The sequence below is a fragment of the Culex pipiens genome, chromosome 3 (genome assembly GCF_016801865.2).
Source record: "Culex pipiens pallens isolate TS chromosome 3, TS_CPP_V2, whole genome shotgun sequence".
Classification (NCBI taxonomy): Eukaryota; Metazoa; Arthropoda; class Insecta; order Diptera; family Culicidae; genus Culex; species Culex pipiens.
The window spans coordinates 70367186-70390049 of NC_068939.1; the positions used below are offsets into that span (position 1 = coordinate 70367186).

The following is a 22864-nucleotide window of genomic DNA, read 5'->3' on the forward strand; positions in this document are numbered from 1 at the left end:
CGAAAATATTTTTTACCAACAATTTTTTTAAGTTTGAAAAGCTGACCATCTGGCAACACTGTAAAGTTTTTTTTTTACTTCAAGGCAATGTTATCAAAAGATTTGAAAAATTAAGCATACATTTTGGGAGTACTTTATAATTACCATACTAAATTTAGTTAAAAACGGCTTGAAAACTTTGAAGTGTTAAGGAGCTATTACACTACGACAATATAAAAAACTGCACTTTTTCGTTGTTTGTTTTCCGTTGTGTAGTAGCTCCTTTAGTCAAGTGAATTGAAAATCTAGCAACTCTATCGTGAGATGTGTTCACTTTGGAAACCTTTCGATGCCATTTTTTTTTTATTTAAGACATACTTTTTCTTTAAAATATGTAGATTTGGCAACTTTGTCATGAAATACGGGCACTGAAATGTATTGTGAATTTTGGAGTAAAACATCCAAATTAAACATTTAAAGCACTGCTCAAACAATATTCGAAAAGATTTAACTTTGAGTCAATTTTAAGATTTGCAACACTTCCAAGAGATATGAATACTTAGGTAGACTTTAAAAATGGTGTACAAACGAATAATAATATGTCTAAATTTACTTCTAATCGCAACATATATCGATAGTTGCATTTTTTGTGAATCAAAAAAGCTGAGTTCTGGCAACACTGTAAATGTATGTGATCGCTTAACGTAATTTCATGTTAATTTTCAAGACCTTTGTTAGAAATTACTTCCAGTTCTGAAAACTGAAAATTTGCCAACACTGTAAACAGATATGGCCATTTCGTGCTTGCCATTTCATTAGGGCACATAACTTTTTTAGACAAGAGTGTGTCCCTTTCACACATTAAACTGTCATTCGAGTGAAAGGGATACACTATTGTTTACAAAAGTTATGTGCCCTTTTGAAATGTTAGGCTCCATTTAACGTAATTTAATTATATCTTCCAATACCTAATAAAACCTTTTTTGTTTGAATTTTTCTACAAGTTCAATTTGTAACACAGTCCAGACTCGATTGGCCGAAGTCCTTCGGAAAAATAAATAATTCGGAAAATCGAATTACACATTTTTAACGAATTCGAGGCTAAAAATTAGAAAATAAAAAAATATAAAAATGTTTTGTCTATTTCTTATTCGAATTTCTAAAGTACTTGAAAAAAACCATTGGATAATCGTATTTTTTTTTTTTTTTTAGATAATCGAGTAATTTGTCAAGATATATGAGTAATTTATTGAAATTAACATTTTTTCTTGAAATTCGAAATTTTTTGACAGAACTATTATTCAAAATTGAGAAAGACATTTGAACCCCGTAGGTGGATTAACCTCCTTTTTTTTCTCAAGTCAGAACTAATTTACGGTTGGCGAAGCAGAAGGGGCGGTAGTGATCTGCTTCTGATCCAGATAAAGCTAAGTGATGATTAGTGCGTGCGATTGTCCCGGCAGAGGGCCGGAGGCTGACCAGACCAGCCCAGAGAAGGAGGGAGGAAAAAACATCGTTAAAATGATAGTAAACTTTATTGCAGCGTTACATTTGCAGTCCGCCAGGCCAAAGTGTATTTAATAATATCCATAAAATTTATAAAATATTATATACTTTAATTATGTTACAATAAAAGCGCTCGAACGATCCGAACACACACACTAACGGAAAGACACATGCCAAGTCGTCCAAAGTGAACGGTTTTACACGACATTGCCGTAAAATGACTTGACACTCTGGTGTATGTTTGTATTTATTTTTATGTACTGGTATTTATTATCGCGCGCACACCGTGCACGCGCACTGAGTGCCAATATTTATGACAAAAACTCAAAGTACTCACCAACCAACTCACACTCGCCTTGACTAATGTTCGCCTTCTCCGTTTGTTTTCTCTCCCTCTCTCAGCAGCAACCCCACCGCAAAAACCATCGGCGGCCAAACCACGCCTCTGGACGTATCAAGCCTATCGCAAAATGATATACAAGGCATTCTGCTTGGTGCACACCCATCATCGCAGACGATAAATGTCAAACGCGAGCCCGAAGATCTACGCAAGGAGCCGAAAAACCAACGAAGTCAAAAGGTAAGCTGCTCTCCGCTCACGTTTTATGAACACTCTCCGAGTGAGTGCTGAGCACATGCGCTCATGGGGTCTCTCTCTCAGTATCACTCTCTCTCTCTCTGTGTGGTTGAAATTAATTTGAACAAACACTCGGTACTTGATCGACAGACTTTGGATTGATGGGTTTGACGCTTGTTTGTCACGCTGTCTTTTCACTTTGGGATTTGCGTTTAGCCTCCCTGTAGGGTCCCAGGATCTGGATTAAATTTGCGATTTAAAAAAAACTAACCTTTTTATGAAGGAAAACTATCGATAGCTCCAAAACTATTGGTTCGTGTTTCAATGTTAAACATGAATCCTGTGGAAATGTTTGCACTTTTCAATGATTTCAATGATTCATCCAAACGAAATATACAAAGAAAAGTCGATTTGCTTATGTGTTTTTTTGTTCAACTACTGTTCTAATGTTCAATTATTTGTCTGTCTTTAGATTTATTGAAACATTTTTAAAGGGAACGAGAAAATGCTTCATCAAGTATATTTGTGATGGCTTTGTTTACAATGATTAGTCCATCCTCGCAAAAACATCACTTTGGAGAATCAATACAACAACAATAGTCAACAATGATTTGAAAAACATGGAGAGTTAAATTTGCATACTTTGTCTTAAACAAAATAAAAATTATCAAAATTAATTGTCGATTAGGGTTACAATGAAAAAAACTCGTCATCAGGGATATCCTCTGGCTCAAATCTTTGGGTAAAATAAGTGACTGTGCCAATTCAGATCGTTAAAGTTTAATAAAAAAAATCTATTCTTGCAAAAACTTCTTCTTTAAATCGCTAATAACTCGTCTAAGTCAATGGGTCGTTTTTTGGTCTTGGACAAAGTTATTTTTCATAAAATATTACATAAGAACCTCACACCTGTCAATGAATCGACACATTTAACGCCACCTTTTTCTGGAATTATTTTTTTTTTTTTTGCATTTCTCCTTATTTTTTCCCATACAAACTTCAACGAACAATAGCGACCCTTAAACCTTAACCGAAAATTAAAATGATATTTTTTTGCAAATCAAGTTTCAGTGGAGCAGTTCTCTAGGATTTCGGTCATTCGATTTTTTTTGTATTTTTTAATCCGACTGAAACTTTTTTGGTGCCTTCGGTATGCCCAAAGAAGCCATTTTGCATCATTAGTTTGTCCATATAATTTTCCATACAAATTCGGCAGCTGTCCATACAAAAATGATGTATGAAAATTCAAAAATCTGTATCTTTTGAAGGAATTTTTTGATCGATTTGGTGTCTTCGGCAAAGTTGTAGGTATGGATACGGACTACACTGGAAAAAAATAATACACGGTAAAAAAAATTTGGTGATTTTTTTATTTAACTTTTTATCACTAAAACTTGATTTACAAAAAAACACTATTTTTAATTTTTTTTATTTTTTGATATGTTTTAGAAGGCATAAAATGCCAACTTTTCAGAAATTTCCAGGTTGTGCAAAAAATCACTGACCGAGTTATGAATTTTTTAATCAATACTGATTTTTTCAAAAAATCGAAATTTTGGTCGTAAAAATTTTTCAACTTCATTTTTCGATGTAAAATCAAATTTGCAATCAAAAAGTACTTTACTGAAATTTTGATAAAGTGCACCGTTTTCAAGTTATAGCCATATTTAAGTGACTTTTTTGAAAATAGTCGCAGTTTTTCATTTTTTTAAATTAGTGCCCATGTTTGCCCAGTTTTGAAAAAAATATTTTTGAAAAGCTGAGAAAATTCTCTATATTTTGCTTATTTGGACTTTGTTGATACGACCTTTAGTTGCTGAGATATTGCAATGCAAAGGTTTAAAAACAGGAAAATTGATGTTTTCTAAGTTTCACCCAAACAACCCACCATTTTCTATCGTCAATATCTCAGCAACTAATGGTCCGATTTTCAATGTTAATATATGAAACATTTGTGAAATTTTCCGATCTCTTCGAAAAAAATATTTTTGGAATTTTCAAATCAAGACTAACATTTCACAAAGGCCAAACATTCAATATTACGCCCTTTTAAAATGTTTGTCTTGATTTGAAAATTCCAAAAAAATTTTTGTCGAAAAGATCGGAAAATTTCACAATTGTTTCATATATTAACATTGAAAATCGGACCATTAGTTGCTGAGATATTGACGATAGAAAATGGTGGGTTGTTTGGGTGAAACTTAGAAAACATCAATTTTCCTGTTTTTAAACCTTTGCATTGCAATATCTCAGCAACTAAAGGTCGTATCAACATAGTCCGAATAAGCAAAATATAGAGAATTTTCTCAGCTTTTCAAAAATATTTTTTCAAAACTGGGCAAACATGTGCACTAATTTAAAAAAATGAAAAACTGCGACTATTTTCAAAAAAGTCACTTAAATATGGCTATAACTTGAAAACGGTGCACTTTATCAAAATTTTAGTAAAGTACTTTTTGATTGCAAATTTGATTTTACATCGAAAAATGAAGTTGAAAAATTTTTACGACCAAAATTTCGATTTTTTGAAAAAATCAGTATTGATTAAAAAATTCATAACTCGGTCAGTGATTTTTTGCACAACCTGGAAATTTCTGAAAAGTTGGCATTTTATGTCTTCTAAAACATATCAAAAAATAAAAAAAATTAAAAATAGTGTTTTTTTGTAAATCAAGTTTTAGTGATAAAAAGTTAAATAAAAAAATCACCAAATTTTTTTTTACCGTGTATTATTTTTTCCAGTGTAGTCCGTATCCATACCTACAACTTTGCCGAAGACACCAAATCGATCAAAAAATTCCTTCAAAAGATACAGATTTTTGAATTTTCATACATCATTTTTGTATGGACAGCTGCCGAATTTGGATGGAAAATTATATGGACAAACTAATGATGCAAAATGGCTTCTTTGGGCATACCGAAGGCACCAAAAAAGTTTCAGCCGGATTAAAAAATACAAAAATTAAAATTGAAGAAAAAAGACCGATTTCGTAGAGAATTGCTCAGTGACAAAAAATTAAATTTAAAATAACTAAATTAGTTTTTACCGTGTATCATTTTTTTACATTTTTTAATTTTTTTACAACTTTGCCGAAGACACCAAGGCGATCCACAAATTCTTTCAAAAGATACAGATTTTTGAATTTTCATGCAACATTTTTGTATGGACAGCTGCCAAATTTGGATGGAAAATTATATGGACAAGCTAATGGTACAAAATGGCTTCTTTGGGCATAGCGAAAGCCATATAAAAGATTCAGTCGGATTAAAAAATACAAAAATCGATTTCGTAGAGAATCAGCAGTCAAAAATTTAAAAATAGGCTGTAGATGCAAAGTTTTCAAGAAAGGAAGCACAAATAACCATAAAAATACCGTTAGAGGGGGTGACAATGGGTCTGGAGGTTGAATTGGGTCAAAATGATTTGTTTCAACATTTTAAGGAACTTTTCAATACTGCATAAGTAATACTTATCCCATTTTTTCTCAAATTTGGAAGATTATAATGACGTCATGTTTTATTTTTAAAGAAAAATATCTGAAAGAACTTTCCCATTAGCCAAAAGGATTGAAGATCTAACAATCCTATCAAATGTGTTAGGCACTTAAGTGTTATTTCAATAGTTTTGCCTTCCTCACCTTACTGAGGAAAGGCTATAAAATCACTCGAAAAATGAACTTCTTAATTCGACCTCGTAGACCTACCTTCACGTATACCTATCGACTCAGAATCAAATTCTGAGCAAATGTCTGTGCGTGTGTATGTCTGTAAGTCCGTGCACCGAAAAAAATGCACTCCATTATCTCCGGACTGGCTTAACCGAATTGGGCCGTTCTGGTCTCATTCGATCCGTGTTAGGGTCCCACAAGACCTATATTAACTATTATGAAGTTTTGTTAAGTATTTCAAAAGTTATGCTAAAAAACGATTCTGGCTAAAGTTTGAAATATTGTAAAAAGGGTGGTTTTTGTAAGAAAACCCGTCATACATTTTTAGAAAGGTATTTGAAAGACCTTTCTAATGAGCCCAAAAGATTGAAGATCTGATAACCCTATCAAAAGTTATGAGCACCTAAGTGTCATTTGTACACATTTTAGAGGCCGGATCTCAAATATTTTGATGAAAAAGTTGTCCGGATCTATCATGCGACCCATCGTTGGATAGGTAATCAAAAGACCTTTCCAACAAACCCAAAAGATTGAAGATCTGATAACCCCATCAAAAGTTATGAGCACCTAAGTGTTATTTTTACACATTTCAGAGGCCGGATCTCAAATATTTTGATGAAAAAGTTGTTCGGATCTATCCGGAGATCTGGCTCCCGGGATTTTGTTGATTTGAAACTCCCGGGAAAAATGAACAGATATATTTTTTTACTGCCTTATGGCTTAAAAAACTTCAAAGTAATATAACTATTGAAAGTGAACAATTTTCATGAAACAGAAACAAATATGTACATAATTGTGAGGAAGGCACCAACCACCATCGGTGGATTAAGTAACGTTTTTCTAAATAATTTAAATAAAAATGATGACCGATCATGTAACTAATCGTTGGACGATCAATCGAAAGAATTTGAAAAGTCAATCATATCTGAAGGTATGAGTAGTGTACTAAATTAAATTACACTTGTTGCCAGCCATGCCAGATATGCAGATAAATCTGTATTATACAGATTTTTCGAACCCAAAAATCACAAAAATCTGTACCTACAGATTTTTTTAAAATGATTTAATTAAAAAATTTCATCAATTCAGTAATTGAACTATATGCTTTAATATGACTAAAAAGCTTAAATCTGCTGTTGAAAATTCAAAAAAATGTTCGATGGCTTCGAATTAGACTTGATACAGATAAAATACTGATTTAATTTTAAGAAAATACAGATCTTCCATGAAATAACCTGGCATCGTTGCTTGTAGCTTTTTGGAAAAAGAAATTACAACAAAAATGTAAGAAAGTACATCAACAAAATTTCAAACAATTTACCTTTGTTTTAGTGTAATAAAAAAAATCAGCATACTATAAACCAAGGGTTACGACCTCCTGTGCAATTTTGCTTGTCACAAAAATTCCACCCTGCTGATAAAGTCAAGAAAGCATTTAGAAAGGACCTTTTCCCTGCTTTTTTGTTGCTTTTGTTGAGAGCTATTGATCGCTCAGCTATCGGACTCCTAGAGACTCCGATGTGCGTGTTTTCGGGCCAACCAAAAAAAAAAGAGAAGGGACACCGTTTTCTTTTGTCGGGACACACCGTCAGCTGAGGAGGGAGATCCATTCCTTTGCGCAAAAAAAAAACTGGTGTGTGGTGAGGGGGAATGCAAAATAAATGTTTGCAAACAAAACAAGTGATCTGGATTTCGTAATTTATCGATCTCGATTCGTTTTTTGTTCGAGCTCTCGAGGTGGGCTGATATTTTGCACTGAGAGTGAGATTGAGCACGGTGAAAGAAAAAGAGAATGGCGTGAAAGGAAGCCGGTATGTGTGTGTGTGCTACCCCTTAAGGTGAGAGAAAAGGACACACGAGCCTTTAATTAGCGAAGGGATATTTATTTTATTTTACCTGTTGAAAAGTGCGGGAGCTTTTGAGTTTCGTAATTATTACAATAATTCGTCGCCCCGGCGCGACCAAAAATGGTGTGGGCACAAACGAAAGAGAATGGGTTCGTGGCTTATTTTTCGAGCTGAGTTTGTTGTTGGTTTTGGGTCGGTATGGGCATTGAACTCTCCTGAACCGATTCGGTGGTCGTTATATAGATGTTTTACTTGGAGCGGGAAAAGTTTTGCCATCCTGAACAATTTAGCGCAATTATGGTAATTAAATTGAAGGGGGGTATTTTTACATAATAAAATGATCTACAGAAATTTAAATAAACAAATAAACAAATTTCTGTCATTTGCTAAATTTCGCAATGACTTTAAAAACGTAAATCAACAGTCATAATTGGTCTTAGCCCAAATTTAAAGATTGGCATGATATTTGTGTCACTAAAGAATTTAGTAGAACTTTTTAGAAAATTGTTGATATTTTTAATGTGTTTTTCAAACATAAAACCCACAATATAACATTGCTACACGGCTCCTGTGAACAACGCAGCAAAGGTCACACAGTTACACACGTCATAAAGAATTTCTTTCCATAATTAAACCTTCCCATAACATTGTCGTTCCCTCAACGGCTACTACCCGGTACACCGCCCTTTTACGACGGCTGACCTTGGCCACCGGCCGTCGTCATAAAGTCAGCAGAACCCAAACAAACCAAAGCCGTCCCCCCCCCCTCCTCCCCTCGGCCAGCCATGTTTGCTCACGCGTAAAAGTACTGCCCCGCGACAAATGGCCGTAAAACGCGGGAACGCTTGTAACGCTCAATCTTTGACATGCTCGTAAAAGTCTGCTCCCCTTCGTCTTGCGACCATCATCCAGCCGTGGACGCCACCGTGTATTAAATGTCGTGATTACACGATAAAGTCGTTGGTCGTCCAGCGGACAGAATTCGGAATCGTCCCCGGTGGCGGACACCGTGCGGCCGTGTCCAATCGGATGGGAAAAAAGATTTATTTGTAGCGCTTGTTAGAAGTGGCAGCTTTACGAGCTCCAGTTAAACCACCGTCACACCGTTCTGACAGCTTTGTCAAAGCTGTGGCGTGGCGTGAGATTCCTCGACCCTGACCGGAGCACCGGAGAGGATCAACGGAACTGACCACACGGCGCACGTGTGAACCAGTTGGTTCTCAGCGTGTTAGAAATTGTACGAAATAGCGGAATTCGCCAGGGGGTTTGGTGACATCAACCGCGCGAAATGAGCGGGTTCGTCGCCTGCCGCCTACGCGCCGCGTTCAGGTCTTTCGCCGAGCGCCACCGCTACGCAAGTCGCAAATCGCTGCGTAAGGTGTCAACCGATCACGACGACCGCCGTTATTACGTCAGTGAGGTTTAGAGCGCGTTGAGTCATCGGTTAGGGGATCTCCCCCCGAGTTGCTAAACCAAAAAGTCACATAATCCTGCAAAAGTGGCAGCGACAACCCCTATTTCAACAAATATATAGGGTGTTTGTGTCGCACCGGCAATCATCATGCATCAATAAATGTGCGACATAAAGCTATTACGCATGAAAGAAAGTCCGACTCTGCGGCAACAAAGAAAACCTATATGAAATCAAGCAAGCAAAAAAAGAACCTCATCCATAAATTGCAACCGATACCTCTCCCAAACCCCGTGAACTGCTTATTGAATAACAATCGACGCGCAGAAATATTTATACATATATTTGCTTTTATTTCGAGCCCCTGCTCTCTCTCTCTCAACGGGCTCGGAGTTCTCGCGCGGCCTGTCTGTCTGGCCGGGTTCCAGAGCACCATCACCGCAGATCTCGTCTGTCAAGAAGCCAAACTGGCGCACCAGCAGCAGTCAAGTTGAGTTGAACCGGTGCTGGTGCGTGGTGGCAATGGGTTCGGCACTACCGTGCTGGCTGTGGCTGTGTTGATATCCCTTGGCATGACAGGTGAATGTTTGGAAGGATTTTGCGCAACTTCAAAAAAACTTTTGTAAATAGCAGAATTGAAATTTTAAGGGAATAAAACTTTTTAGAGATAAAATTGGTAACTGTTTCACAGAAAAAAATGATGGTATTATTCATCACGAAATGGTGATAGATTTTGTGTAAAAAAAAATAATTTTACCCAGAAAGTGATGAATTTTCATCAGTTTTTGATGAATATTCATCAGGTTCACATTTTTACACATTTTTTTATTTAATATTACTCAAGAAAAGAGGTAATATTCAACCTACCAAATTTTCAACATTCCAAAATTCAACTTTTTTTTCTGTGTTTCTTATTTTGTGTAATCTATTAGTTTAACAATATTTAGCAAGGCTGATATCATTTCACTTTTATTTTTATAAAATTTAATGTTTAGTTTTAGAGAAATTCCCATGAAATTTGTTCTGTTTATTCAAATTATATTTTTTGTATTTTTTGATCTGCCGGAAACTGTGCACATTTTTGGGAACATTTTGAAAAAAAAATCCTTTAAGTGCTAAGGTCTGGCCTTGCAAAGGTAAAAAACAGAAAAAAAAATAAATATTCTAAAGATTGCCCAAATGGCCCTCGTTATTTAACCGTTATGTCTGGAACAAATGGTCCGACTTTGAACTAAAAAACCTGAAACATTCGTGAAATATTCTGGTCTTTAAAAAACAAAATCAATCCTAACATTTCAAAAGGGATGAAACAATTATTTTTATCTTTACCTTTGGAATTTTTCTTGGCCAAAGTTTAAAATTTGATTAAGACTTGTCAGAAAAAACGTTGACGCAAAGAAAATCCAGATTTTGTTATTTGACTTTTTTTTTTAATTTCGCATCTACTATAAAAGGCATACTTTGCACAAGAGTTTTGAATGATGCAAATGCTACTAGAGATATATTTTTTTGAAGAAAATTATTTTTTGGAAATAATCGAAATATTGTTGAACAAAACAAAAATTGGAAAAAAAACAAAATTGGTCATTGAAAATAAGTCAACATTTTTTTTTTTTTTTTGGTAAAATGCACCGTTTTCATGCTGTAGGCATTTACAGGAAAAATCTTTCAAAAAAAGTTCAGTTTGTTGCAACTTCAAAATATTTTATAAAGAAAAAAGAAAAAGGCCACCCTTCAAAAAATATTTTTTTAATCTGAGGAAAATTCCTACAATTTTCCTGTCGAAACTTTGTTGATCGACGACTTGTCCCTGAGATACAGCCTCTTAAAATTTAAAATTTGTGAAAGATGATTTTTTCTCAGTGTCATCCAATTAACCCTCATTTTTTTAACTCAACGCATGATATTTTGAAAACTATTGGTTCGATTCTAAATGTTTAAAAAAATACGCTTTTTTGAAAATATTAGCTCTTTCCTAGAGCGTCCAATTTCCCGTCCCGGGAAAAAAAATCCCGGGAATTCCCGAGATTTCCCGGAAAAAATCATTTCCCGTTTCCCGGGAAATTTGTAAATTTCCCGGGATTTCCCGAAATACAAGCGGAAGTATACATTTTCATTCCTTTTTGGCACCAATGTTTTGAAATCAAGCAAAAAATAATAATTAGAGAACCTTATTTGATTTTATTCATTTCAATCTATTGTTTATATTGAAATAAACAGCTTGTCTGTAAATTTCATGTCAAGGTTTAATTCAGATAATATTTATTTCTAAAGCGTTCACAACTAGGAATATTGTTTGCTTATATGTTGGACCACAAAACTTACGCTGTTATGGAATGAATATAAACTTTTTTATTTTTGACAACCTTTTTAAATTTTTTTGTGATATCATTTGAAAATAAGATATTTACATCTTCCGGCCAAGATCGACATTGAGATTTGTTTGATTTTTTTACCTTGAACAAGTTGGATGGAAATTGAACTGATATAATTAAATTTTTAAAAAAGGTTTGTGTGAGAAGAATTTGTTTCGAAGTATTCGAGAAATTACAGATTGAAGTTATAAATTTTTGAAGCACGTGAGCTACCAAGGGCGTAAAAGGGTTATATATGAAAAAATATCGTTGAATTTCAACCACTTTTAAATGCTCAAAATTATTTTAATCTAATTAATTTATTGGGCTGAATACCATATAACTAAAATCATATCATAAAACCATGAAAAACCATTAAAAAACAACTTCGTATCATATGAAATTTACCCAAAGAATGCAACTTTATTTCAAAAACTAGCTCCAAATATTTGAAAACTTTGAGTTGTGATTTCATGAAAAAGTGTTTCATGTTAAAAAGCCCTAGAAATTAGATTTTTAAGGTAAATTCAATAATTATTTATTAATTCACATGTGGAATTTTTTGTTTATTTTTTTTTTATTTTAACTTTATGGTCACTGAGAAAAATTTAAAGGCAATTTTATGGTTGTGGAGCATACATTTTCACTATCCAAACACTTTGATTTCAAAAAATCCTTCTGAACAAAAATGTTTTTTTTCATTTGGGACGATTTGTCAGATTTAAAAATTAGAAAGTTTATATATTTTCTCAAAGTTGCATGATTTTTTACAAGCAGTCAAGCCATTAATTGATCCTCACACTCATTTTGACCATTAAAGTTGTTGTTCTATACAATTTCGTTGCAGAAGATTAATCAGAAACAGGATTAGAATAATTTTCTTTTAATTTCAAACTTCCCGGGAAATTTGTTGAAAATTTCCCGTTTCCCGGGAATTTTGTAACCCCGGGAAATTGGACGCTCTACTCTTTCCAAACAAAATTATTCCGACAAATTTGATTTACTAGCCAAATAAATATAAAATTAAATAAACTTTTGAGCAAAAACATGTTGTTTTGCATATACGCGTTCAATTACAGATAAAAAAAAGCAATTTAAACGAGCAAGAAAGTTTTCATTTAAAAAAAAATGATTTGTTTGAACAGTAAGAAGCAACAATTATCCAAGTGAAATTCACTTATAATTGAAATATTTTTCTTAACATCAAATCAACGTTACTCGTATTTCTGTTCCCATAAAAATATTGATGATTTTACAAGAAATAGATTTTAAATTCTTGCCTTTTGGGTGCATTTTAAAGGTGTTTTGCGTTTATTTTTTTCAAATTTGTGCAAAATGTTGAATGTCTTGTTAGTACCTTTTATGAATCAAAATTTCGGATTTTATTCTTCTTAAGTACTGCCGATCCCGATGATGCTATGAGACGCGGGTTCGATTCCCGCCTTATCCACTGAGCTTCTATCGGATGGTGAAGTAAAACGTCGGTCCCGGTTTCTCCTGTCTCGTCAGAGGCGCTGGAGCAGAAATCCCACGTTAGAGGAAGGCCATGCCCCGGGGGGCGTAGTGCCAATAGTTTCGTTTTTTTTTTTTTTTTTCTTAAGTACTTATCATCTAAAAGCTTAAAAAAGAGTTAAAGTCTCTCTAAAAATCATAGTTTTGTGTCAATTTGAATTCCATGTTTTTAAACTCACGAACGAAAACGGGAATTCTTCTTTACTGTACCCATAACAGCGTCCTCTGTCGTTTCGTTTTTTTTACAATCAGTATAATATAATTTTTGTTTTTGAGTCAAAAATAAAAATGTTTCAAATTTGTCAGGAACCATCTCATATCTAATTTTAGACCCTCATCTTCTTATATCCATTGTCGAGGTTTCTGTCTAAGTTGTCGAAAGATTTCATAGCTTCTGTATTGATGTACGGAATAAGCACATTTCCTTCCTAAAAATTTCAGCAGTTATTGTCACCTTGACACTTCTCGCGAACTCGTTAAACATAATGTTCCATTTACAAGAACGCGCGTTTCATTTCCTCCATATTTTTCACAGTTGTTAATAATTTTATTAGCAGCAGCCAAACGCACCGAACTCCTTTCCTTCCATAGTCCACATGCTGAACCCTAGAACTCGGCAACAGTCGTCACAGTCTAAATTCTGGAACCTCAACAGCGACAAATTTTATGACTCATCGCGTCTAAAGTCGCGTCGTCTTGTTAGTTGTTTAATGACACTCCGTGGTCGTCGTCGTCGTCGTCATCTTCGTCCTTCTTTTGTTCCCGACGATACCTGAGGTCGTTGAGACACTTTCGGTGGAATCCCTGCGGCCCCGAACACGAAATTTGTCGCCGTCTGTCCCCGTTGCCTAATGTCCAGGGACGCGCGTTGATGTCCCCGCGGTGGTGGTCACAAATGGGACTAGCTTGCCCGTAATGCCACAATAGAGATAGGGGTTCGTATGCGATCCCGAACAACCGGAAGACACGACGAAGTCGTACGAAGTGCGTCTACGAACGGGGTAACAATGTGTGTACGCGTATCACTTCTTCTTCTTTGAACCGCTTCTTCTCCGAAGAAGTGTTGCTGGAAGCCTTCGGGAAGGTTGACTCGGTTTGCTGAAGGAGGAAGAAGAGAGACAATGGCGAAGAAGCAGCAAACCCCCCGAGTGCGTCGTCGTTGAGTTTCTTTCCTTTTCCTTCTTCCGTCCTTCGCCGGCGGCGCTGTTGTTCCTCTTTCTCGCTCTCACCGTCTTGTAACTTTACCTTTACTCTCCGTCCGCCGTCTTCCACCGTGTGCGCAAGTTTATTGTGCTTTGATTACATTGAGTTGATTTAGTCTGTCATAAGACGTTGATGAATCGAGATCGGTGCGCGCGCGCGAGGTGCGTCGTCGAGTTTTGTTGTTCGTCGAGTTTCGAGTGAGATCGCGTGTGAGTGATTCGGCGTCGTCATCCAAGGAGGCGACGACGTCTTCTCGATCTACGGTGAGAGAGCGGCGCGGAGAGCCGCGCTCGCGGTTGAGTTACTCTCCTGTGAGTGAGTTCCCGATCTTCGCCACACATTGTTGATGGTGATCGCGAACCGTTGCTGTTGTTGTTGTTGATCGATGATCGTGTGTAGCATAATCAGCAGCCGCGACAACAGAAGCTGTTTTTGTTTTCGGTGCGGGGAGATGCAAACGGCTTCCCACATTTTTTTTCTGGTCAAACTGGAATCCTGCGTGCGGTTCGTGAGTAACCGCCGAAGAAGAATAACCTGAAACCTGTGCCTGTGGTGACCAACAACATCAACAACAATGTTGACGTGAAGTGAAAATCAATACGCGCGCGCCCAATTTGATCAAACAGCATCGGGGGAAAAATATTCAAAAAAAAAATACGAAGTAGGTGGATAAAGCCGGCAAAGTGAAGTGGAAATTTGATATTTTGACGGGAGACCTCCGCCGGCCGCAAATCGAAAGTGATCTACAGCAAGGGCGGAATGTGTGCGTCCTGCGCTCCGAATTTTGAAGGATTATGTGTGATTTCCAGTGACAGTGTGCGACGAAAGTTTGGATGATTTGCTTGATTTGGATTTGTGGATTGTGAAAGCGCGCGGAATTTGCATAACGCCTTTTTAAATTGATGGTGTGCAGTGAAGGATCAATTGGAATTGGTGTTGATGGGCGGAAGTGAACTGGAAATTGAGCTGACGAACTTTGATAATTAATTTAAAAAAAACAAAATTAAATCATTAAATCCTTCGAAATAGCTACCTTTTTGAAGTTGATTCAAGCAATATCAATCTGATTGTCACTTTATTAAATAAGTAACAACACGGTGTTTTCGAAGTTTAGTAACTCATTCGCTGAATTATGAAGCTCCTTAATTTATTTTCTAACATTGAATATCTACAACTTTCGATTGTAAAAATTTGATTATTGATGCCAAGTTCAAGGAATGATTTTGTCATCAAAAACCAAAATCTTAGCAAAATTTAATTTTTGAACAATTTCTTAAGTTTTACCATAACTGATTTTAAAAAATAAAGTCATAATTTTATTTCTTTCCGAAGTTCTTTTGTAAGAGTTACTTTCTTACATAAAAATCAAGCTTTTAAAAATATTCAAAAAAAAAATCATTTGTCAAAACTTTATGATAAAAACAACGACATATTTATTTAACGGGTTTTCTTATTGTTGCTTTAACTTTTGTTAAATGGTAACAAGTTTTATCGAAAGTAACATTCTCAGTAACTCAGTATATTTTCCGTATGAATTATGTTGTTAATACTGCTGTTCAAATAGTTTCTACATCAAAAACTTAATTTTCTGAAATGAAGCTACACAGTAAAAAAAATCATTTTAATTTTATATCTGGGAAGGAGTACATCTTTTATGTCAAAAAATTGTAATTTTACCTCTGAAAATGTGTAATTTTGCCACTTTTATGATGTAATGTAACTTTTCCAGCCTAAATTTAGGTAAAATTACATCACAAAAGAGGTAACATTCAACCTTCCCAAATGAACCCTTTCAAAGCTACACATTTTTTACTGTGCATTATGAGTAAAAATTCATTTATCACAATATGCTAAAATTCCACAGCTGTTTTAATGTTCGTTACATTTAAAAAAAATCAACTTGCTTTCTCATACTCACTTAAATATTTATAAAAGATTTTCTTACAACTTTGATGTGCTTTAATTCGTTTGTATCATGAAAATCATGTTTAAATAAGAATATTTTCCATTCCCAACTGGTTTATCCATTTCCAAATTTAAAAGCTTTAAGTGCTCTAAAAACTGCTGTCCCTATTCAGACTGCAGTCCCGATTCGCCCCAGATTACGGAAGCTATAAAATTCACGAATGTAATATAATCTTAACTTCAATGAAAAAATAATTACGCATTATAAAAGATAAAAATAGATAAAAAAAAAGTATAGCATTACTAAGGCTACCAACTCTTGCTGAGCAAAAATCCGTACATTTTGCCGATATGACACCATGATATAAGACAAACTGTCAAGGAATTATTTAGATAAATTTGAAATTTTGGGAATTAAAAATATAAAACTGTATCGTTATTACAGCTTACAAATTCCACTTTGCTATCAAAGTGCTAATGACTTTCTCGTTCAAACATATTCACAAAATAAACCGTGATTTGCTGAATCAAATCTTCATTTTTTTGTTAAACCCTTAAAAGCTCACGGAATGTCAAGTGGCTTTTTACGAATAAGTGTTTTCGCGAAAACATTTCTAGATTTTTTTTTATTGAAAAGGTCCAATAAACATGTGCAACACAATATCTTTAAAAAAAACTTTGCATTTGCTAATTTGCTTTATAAAGCCTTTGGATCTTTTATTGAATAAACACGTTTTGTAAAGAATTTGGAAAGAACAATAATTGATAATCCACTCTGAAATAAGGAATTTCCGGAAAACTATCCAAGTTATCTCTTTAATATCGATCTGACAGTGAAATAACAATGCAAAAGCTTTGACCAAATTAAAAAAAAAACAATTAATTTTTTTACTGCTATTAAAATTCCGTACAAATCCGTATTTTGCGAAAAATTCCGTACAAAAATTCCGGCCTGTTAAAAATCCGCGAACAGGGTTGAAAATCCGTACAGTAAGGAAAAAATCCGTACAGTTGGTAGCCTTAAGCATTACACATTTTCTATGATAAACATACATCCAGGAATGGGTACATCTTTCCAACAACAAAATTTCAAAAAAGTTGGACCCGTCCCCAGATGTAATTTTATGGCCAATTTTTGCCTCTAGTAATATGTTGTTTAAATTTCACTAAAATAAAGATAATCTTACATCATAAAAGAGGTTATATTAAACCTTCAAATTGTTAAGCTTCAAAAATTTATACAATTTATTACTGTGTAATTTTATGTAAAATTAACATTCAATATTTATGGAAAAATAAGCACAGAAAGAATATTTTAATAAAATTGCCAATTAAAAAATCGTACTTTTTCCACGTCATTTCAAAACAGGATAAAGTTTAGGGTCGCTTAGGGGTCCTTTATGATGTATTATCCCAATTTAGATTGAAAAAGTGTCACTACATCGAAAAAATTGGTAAATTTACGCATCAGATGAAAAGTGACAGTTTTTTTTCTGACATTAAAGATGTATTTTTCCCAGATGTAATATTTTTTAAATGTTAGGTGTGATATTCATATGTGTCAATTTATGCCAGACAATTTTGTTGAACACCGCGAAGCGATCCGAGTTGAACAAAAATATTTAGAGTTACGATAAAGACATGGTGAAAATTCCTTCTAAATTTTAACAATCCTAAAAAAATTGTGACTGCAAAAGTGTCAAGAATTAATAATTAACATTTATAATTTGCTTCTCTCAACCAGTTTCAAATCAAGCAACATTCCTAATTATTTTTTTGTTCTCGAAAATACAGTGTCAATTGTAAGAAAATTAAACTACCAAACCAAGTGTGATATCAAAAGAAGTGAAACTGAAAAAGTGAAAGATAACAAATTGTGTTGTGTCAAAACGCTTAAAACGTTGAAGAAAACTGAGGAAAACCTAGCAGTGCTGTGAAACCAAAGCCAAAGAATCCCAACAACGCGCAAAACATAACCTCATTCACCGAGTGAAGCATTCAAACCGGTGAAACATTCAATTAGACGTCGGAATTTCCTACCCCGACACCAAGTTCTACAAATCTACAAACAAATCCTTTACGTGCAGTGCTCAAAGTTGTTCAGCGTTGTACAGAAAAAAAAGTCTAATTCCTCGTGTTTTACAACGCAATATCAGCGAGTGAGCGCCACCACCACCGCCGGAGTTAACCAGTGAATGGTTAGTAACACACTGTGTATATATTTTAGTCTGTAATTTCCGCGAATCTAAACACAAAAACACCCAACTCCTCTGTGTGTGCCGTGTTGTGCTAAGCCGCCCGAAGGAAAATTAATTGCTATTCAAAAGCTGTGTATATAATTACCGCCGTGTGAGCAGTAAAAACCGCAGCACTTGCGCGCACCAATACCGGCCTGGCAACACTGTTCGGCGCGCAGTTTAGGGAGGGGTGTAATTAATTTGAAGTTTTTTTTTGTTCGTTGTTGTGCTGGGCGAGCACACACTCACAAGTACAGTGTAGTTAAGCGGAGCTGCGCTCCCATTGGGCGGCTTGGAAATTGATTTCATTAGTATGCTGTGTGAGCGTGTATTTTAGCTTAAACTTTGTGTAATGGCACCGACTAAGTTTAAGTCGAAAACTTGGAGGGGAAGGAGGGGTTGTGATCAAAGACCGTTGATAAGAAGTGATTAAACGTTAAATTGATTAGAAACATTTAAGTGGTTTGTTTTGTTTAGCAAGCTCGAGTGTGAGTGTGTGTGTGTGTGTGTGTGTTAGTTGCTGAGCGCGTGGATTAAGCTCAGTAGCTCTTGCTAGTGTGTGATGTGGTTAAGTGGCGCGCAAAGTGGTTAAGAACAGACGGAGCTCGGCTCGTTTGTGGAATTTGATTGATCATAATTAGAATGGCGAGACTAAACGAATGGCCGCATAGGTAGTCCGAATATGGTGCCAGTCATCAGTCAATGTTGTGACGCTTTGAATTGAAAGAATGTTGGGGGAAACATAATTGAATTTATGAAAGGATAGAACATTGGAAGTTGCACAGCGATGATTCAACCGAAAATTATGGAAACAATGTTTCATTATAGTTTCCCTCTGATTTTGCTGTTGTAGAACATTTTTGAGTAGTGCGGTGCTTGTGTGGACGCTCAGTCCTGTTTTTTCGTGTTATTTTCCGTCTCTTTTGTGTCGCTGTTCGAGTGCATGGGGTGATTGGTCAGTATAATTAAATAATGGCATCAGTAGTGCGGTGCCTGTGTGGACGCTCAGTCCTGTTTTTTCGTGTTATTTTCCGTCTCTTTTGTGTCGCTGTTCGAGTGCATGGGGTGATTGGTCAGTATAATTAAATAATGGCATCAGTAGTGCGGTGCCTGTGTGGACGCTCAGTCCTGTTTTTTCGTGTTATTTTCCGTTTCTTTTGTGTCGCTGTTCGAGTGCATGGGATGATTGGTCAGTATAATTAAATAATGGCATTAGTAGTGCGGTGCCTGTGTGGACGCGCAGTCCTGTTTATTCGTGTTATTTTCCGTCTCTTTTGTGTCGCTATTTGTGTACATGGGGTGATTGGATTTCTTCTTCCTCTTTTTTCATTTATTTTTTGTTCGCGCGTTCGTTGGCCGATGAATTTTATTTTTGTTCTCTTTATATAGTTTTCGATAGAAACGATCCGATTTTTGTTTTTTGAGACAAGCAAGTCGTATTGCTGGATTAAGTCCTTTCCATATCATCGAGGATCGGAAGGCACGTCGACGGATATGTTTTAAGGCTTATGATATAAAATAATTTTAATGAATGAAGCCCTTCCTACATCACCGTTGATCGGAAGGCACGCCGACGGAGAATTTCTGGAGAATCGCGGTCGAATTAATACTATATTTAAATCCCTAGATAGGTATCTTTCCGCAGCCGGCTGCCTAAGATTTTTAAAATTTCAACCGATAAACAAATTGCTCATGGTCGCATCACCTACCACAGTGAATCCTGACCTCATACCCATCTTACTAACCCCTCAAAACTCATGTGATACTTTGTCGGAGACGCAGTCGATTTGGCGGTCCCATCACTCAAGTATCGGCTAACATTCCCATCCACTTCCCCGTGTCTTACCACTGGTCGTGGCCGGCGTCGGTATTGATCAGCACGATAGGGACCTTTGAAAATTGCGAAGGGGTGATGATTGGTTCCTACTTTTCATCTGTGGTCCACGGAGCAATGTTTGGGGGTCCTGGTCAATAACGAAGTAGCAGCTACGGGTAGACACCAATGCTATGCTATGCTATGATTTTGCTGTTGTAGAACATTTTTAGAAACTTTTAAATTGAACGAAAATGAGATTTTTGAAATCGTCTCATTTATATTATCAGATTTTAAGAATCAAGTTTATTCCAACATTCTTTTTCAAACCCCTTTTCTACGCTAATGAATGTATTTATTAAGGTATATTTTTTAAACAATTCCTCAATAAATACTCTGAAAACAATCTGTTGTGGAAAAATTATTCATAAGATTAGTTTACTCTAATAATCTATTTTTTTTTTATTTAAATTCGTTTTGCACAACTTAATTTAGTCAATAGTTAGAGCTTAACTTGGTCATCTGTTTGTGTGCATTTTTTTTAAATATATTTCAAAAAAAAAAATACGGAAAAATCTGGCAACACTGTCTAAAATTATAAGCACTGTTCTAAAATGTATGAACTTTCGTTAACCAGTTCGGATGCAATTACTTTTTGGTATCTTAAAATATTTTTTTATGGAAATGAATTCCGAAACCATTTTACTTTTTGGAGCCACAAAAATTGATGATTTGGCAACACTGCCTAAAAATTTCGCGACTCATGTGATATTATGTGCACAATAATAAACTGTTTAAAATTATTCAAGATCAAATTCCATAAATGTTGTGCAAAATTACTTCCGGAAATATCTTTTTAATCATCAATCGCTATAAGATGATCCCGTGAATTTTGTTTCAGTCCAGTTCCAGTTCCGAAATCTGGCATCAGTGTGGTTAAATCTGCATTCAAAAATTAATTTAAAAATATATTTTTGCATGGCTGGATGTTGCATTTTTTTTATAAAAAAAAAATGACTTCTAGATCAATTTCTCTGCATATTCGCTGATATGTTTTTTTAAAAGACTGTTATGGTTAATCATTTAGTTTTAAAATTCTGGCAACACTGTCATTAGGTTACGAGATTTAGGTGGAATTTGTTGATCTTTATAACGCTGAATTATTAAAAATCGGATAAAAACGGCATCCGGAACTACATTTTTGTACATTTTGGAATTGGAAAAAGAAATTTTAGTCTTTCAAGTTGATGATCTGGAAGCACTGTTTCAGGATATCGAATTACGAATAAATTGTTAGAGTTGTTTACTTTTCAAATTTGATGAAGTTGTTTACTTTTCAAATTTGGTGAATATTTTTCTATTCGTTACCATTCTGTATATCGATGGATTTTTTTTTTCATTTAGACATACCGTCATCAGGGGTGAAATTGGGTCTGGGGGTGAGCTTGGGTCATACAAAAATACTGAAATTTGTTAATTTGGCAGCATTGTCAAATGAATGAGTTTCTGAACTGCACTTGCTTTGATATAAATCTATTTATTGAAGCTAATTTTATTTTTCTAGCAGTTAAAAGTTTGTAAGTGGAATTATTGAGAATTTTCCAACAATTGTATCTCATGTTAGGTTTCAGAATTTTGAACAATGAATTTCAAAACATATTGAAATATGAGCCTAGAGAAACATTATAAAATGCAAAGGCAATTTTTTGTTAAAAGAGACATATTTTTTCTTCCTAGAACTACATATTATAAAATCAAATTTTATTCATTTTCAATTAAGAAACTCGTGAAATCAATTGTAATACGATAATATTGTAAAATAATTAGGTATCATTTCATGAGTTCCCCTTTGTATTTCAAAGAATTGATCCAGAGTAAAACTTCAACAACAATTCAAATTTGTTTTTAAAAACTTTTTTAAACCACACTATTTCATGATCTCCTTTTTTATCATTTTGAAGATTTATCAGGAGCAAAAATTCGAAATTCGCTTTGAAAAAACTCTTTTAAAATCTTATTTGAAGAAGAATCACCAATATAAAAAAAAACAATACAAACAATAACAAGAAATAAAAACAATATTTTTCAAACTTTTGTGAATTCAAGTTGAAGAATAATATTTTACTAAAAATAAAAAAAAAATATGTCGGTTATCAAGCACAAAATCCAAACCAGCCATGCCAGACATTCAGAAAAAATCTTTATTTCACAGTCTTGTCAGTCTCATAGTTAAAAATCGACGAGAAAACACAGACTTTTTCCCAAGGAAATACAGACTTCCTTTGAAAAAAATGGCATCACTGCAGTCAACCCCATGTTAACTTGACCCAGTGACACATCGCTGATTTAGGATTATGCTCTTCCCAAAAAAAAACCCCAAATCAAAAACATCGCCCGCGCTCGCCCAATTATGCAATTATCGATCTTTTTTCACCGCCACCCAACCTTGGAAAAGGATCGACAAATGGTGACAAAAGATCTGCACCAGCGTCCCACCAATTATGCAGATTTCACCCGAAAAGCAACGGGGGGGGACTCTGTCCGAACAAACTTTTTTCCCCTGGTGCTGCGCATAAATATTCATAAATCGGGGGTGGCTTGCGGCGCGACGCGTGACGCGCACACCTAACAAATCTGATTAACAACCCCAAAAATGCAAAACGATCCTCGCGTCCGTCTCTCTTCCCAAACGCAAAGTGCTCGCGATAAATAAAGCTCGAATTTATAGCGAGTAATTAAGAATCGAAAGTAATATTTTGGGACCGAGTGTCTGGCTTTGAGTCGTGACCAAAAATGGATATTGGGACTGCTATGGGGGACCGTCGCCGGGTGGCGCTTTGAGACTTGACTTG

General features: G+C 35.1%; 1 protein-coding gene across 6 annotated transcripts in view; it reads left to right on the forward strand.

Moving 5' to 3' along the window:
- LOC120419966 (protein grainyhead) overlaps nt 1-22864 on the forward strand; it is a 441413-nt gene that overhangs the window by 361278 nt on the left and 57271 nt on the right. For 5 of the 6 annotated variants that reach the window (XM_052711201.1, XM_052711198.1, XM_052711200.1 and 2 more), the window contains exon 5: nt 1888-2065. In XM_052711201.1, the coding sequence (XP_052567161.1) occupies nt 1888-2065 (178 nt within the window). The remainder of the gene's footprint in view (nt 1-1887; nt 2066-22864) is intronic. The other variant, XM_052711199.1, reaches the window with a different exon arrangement.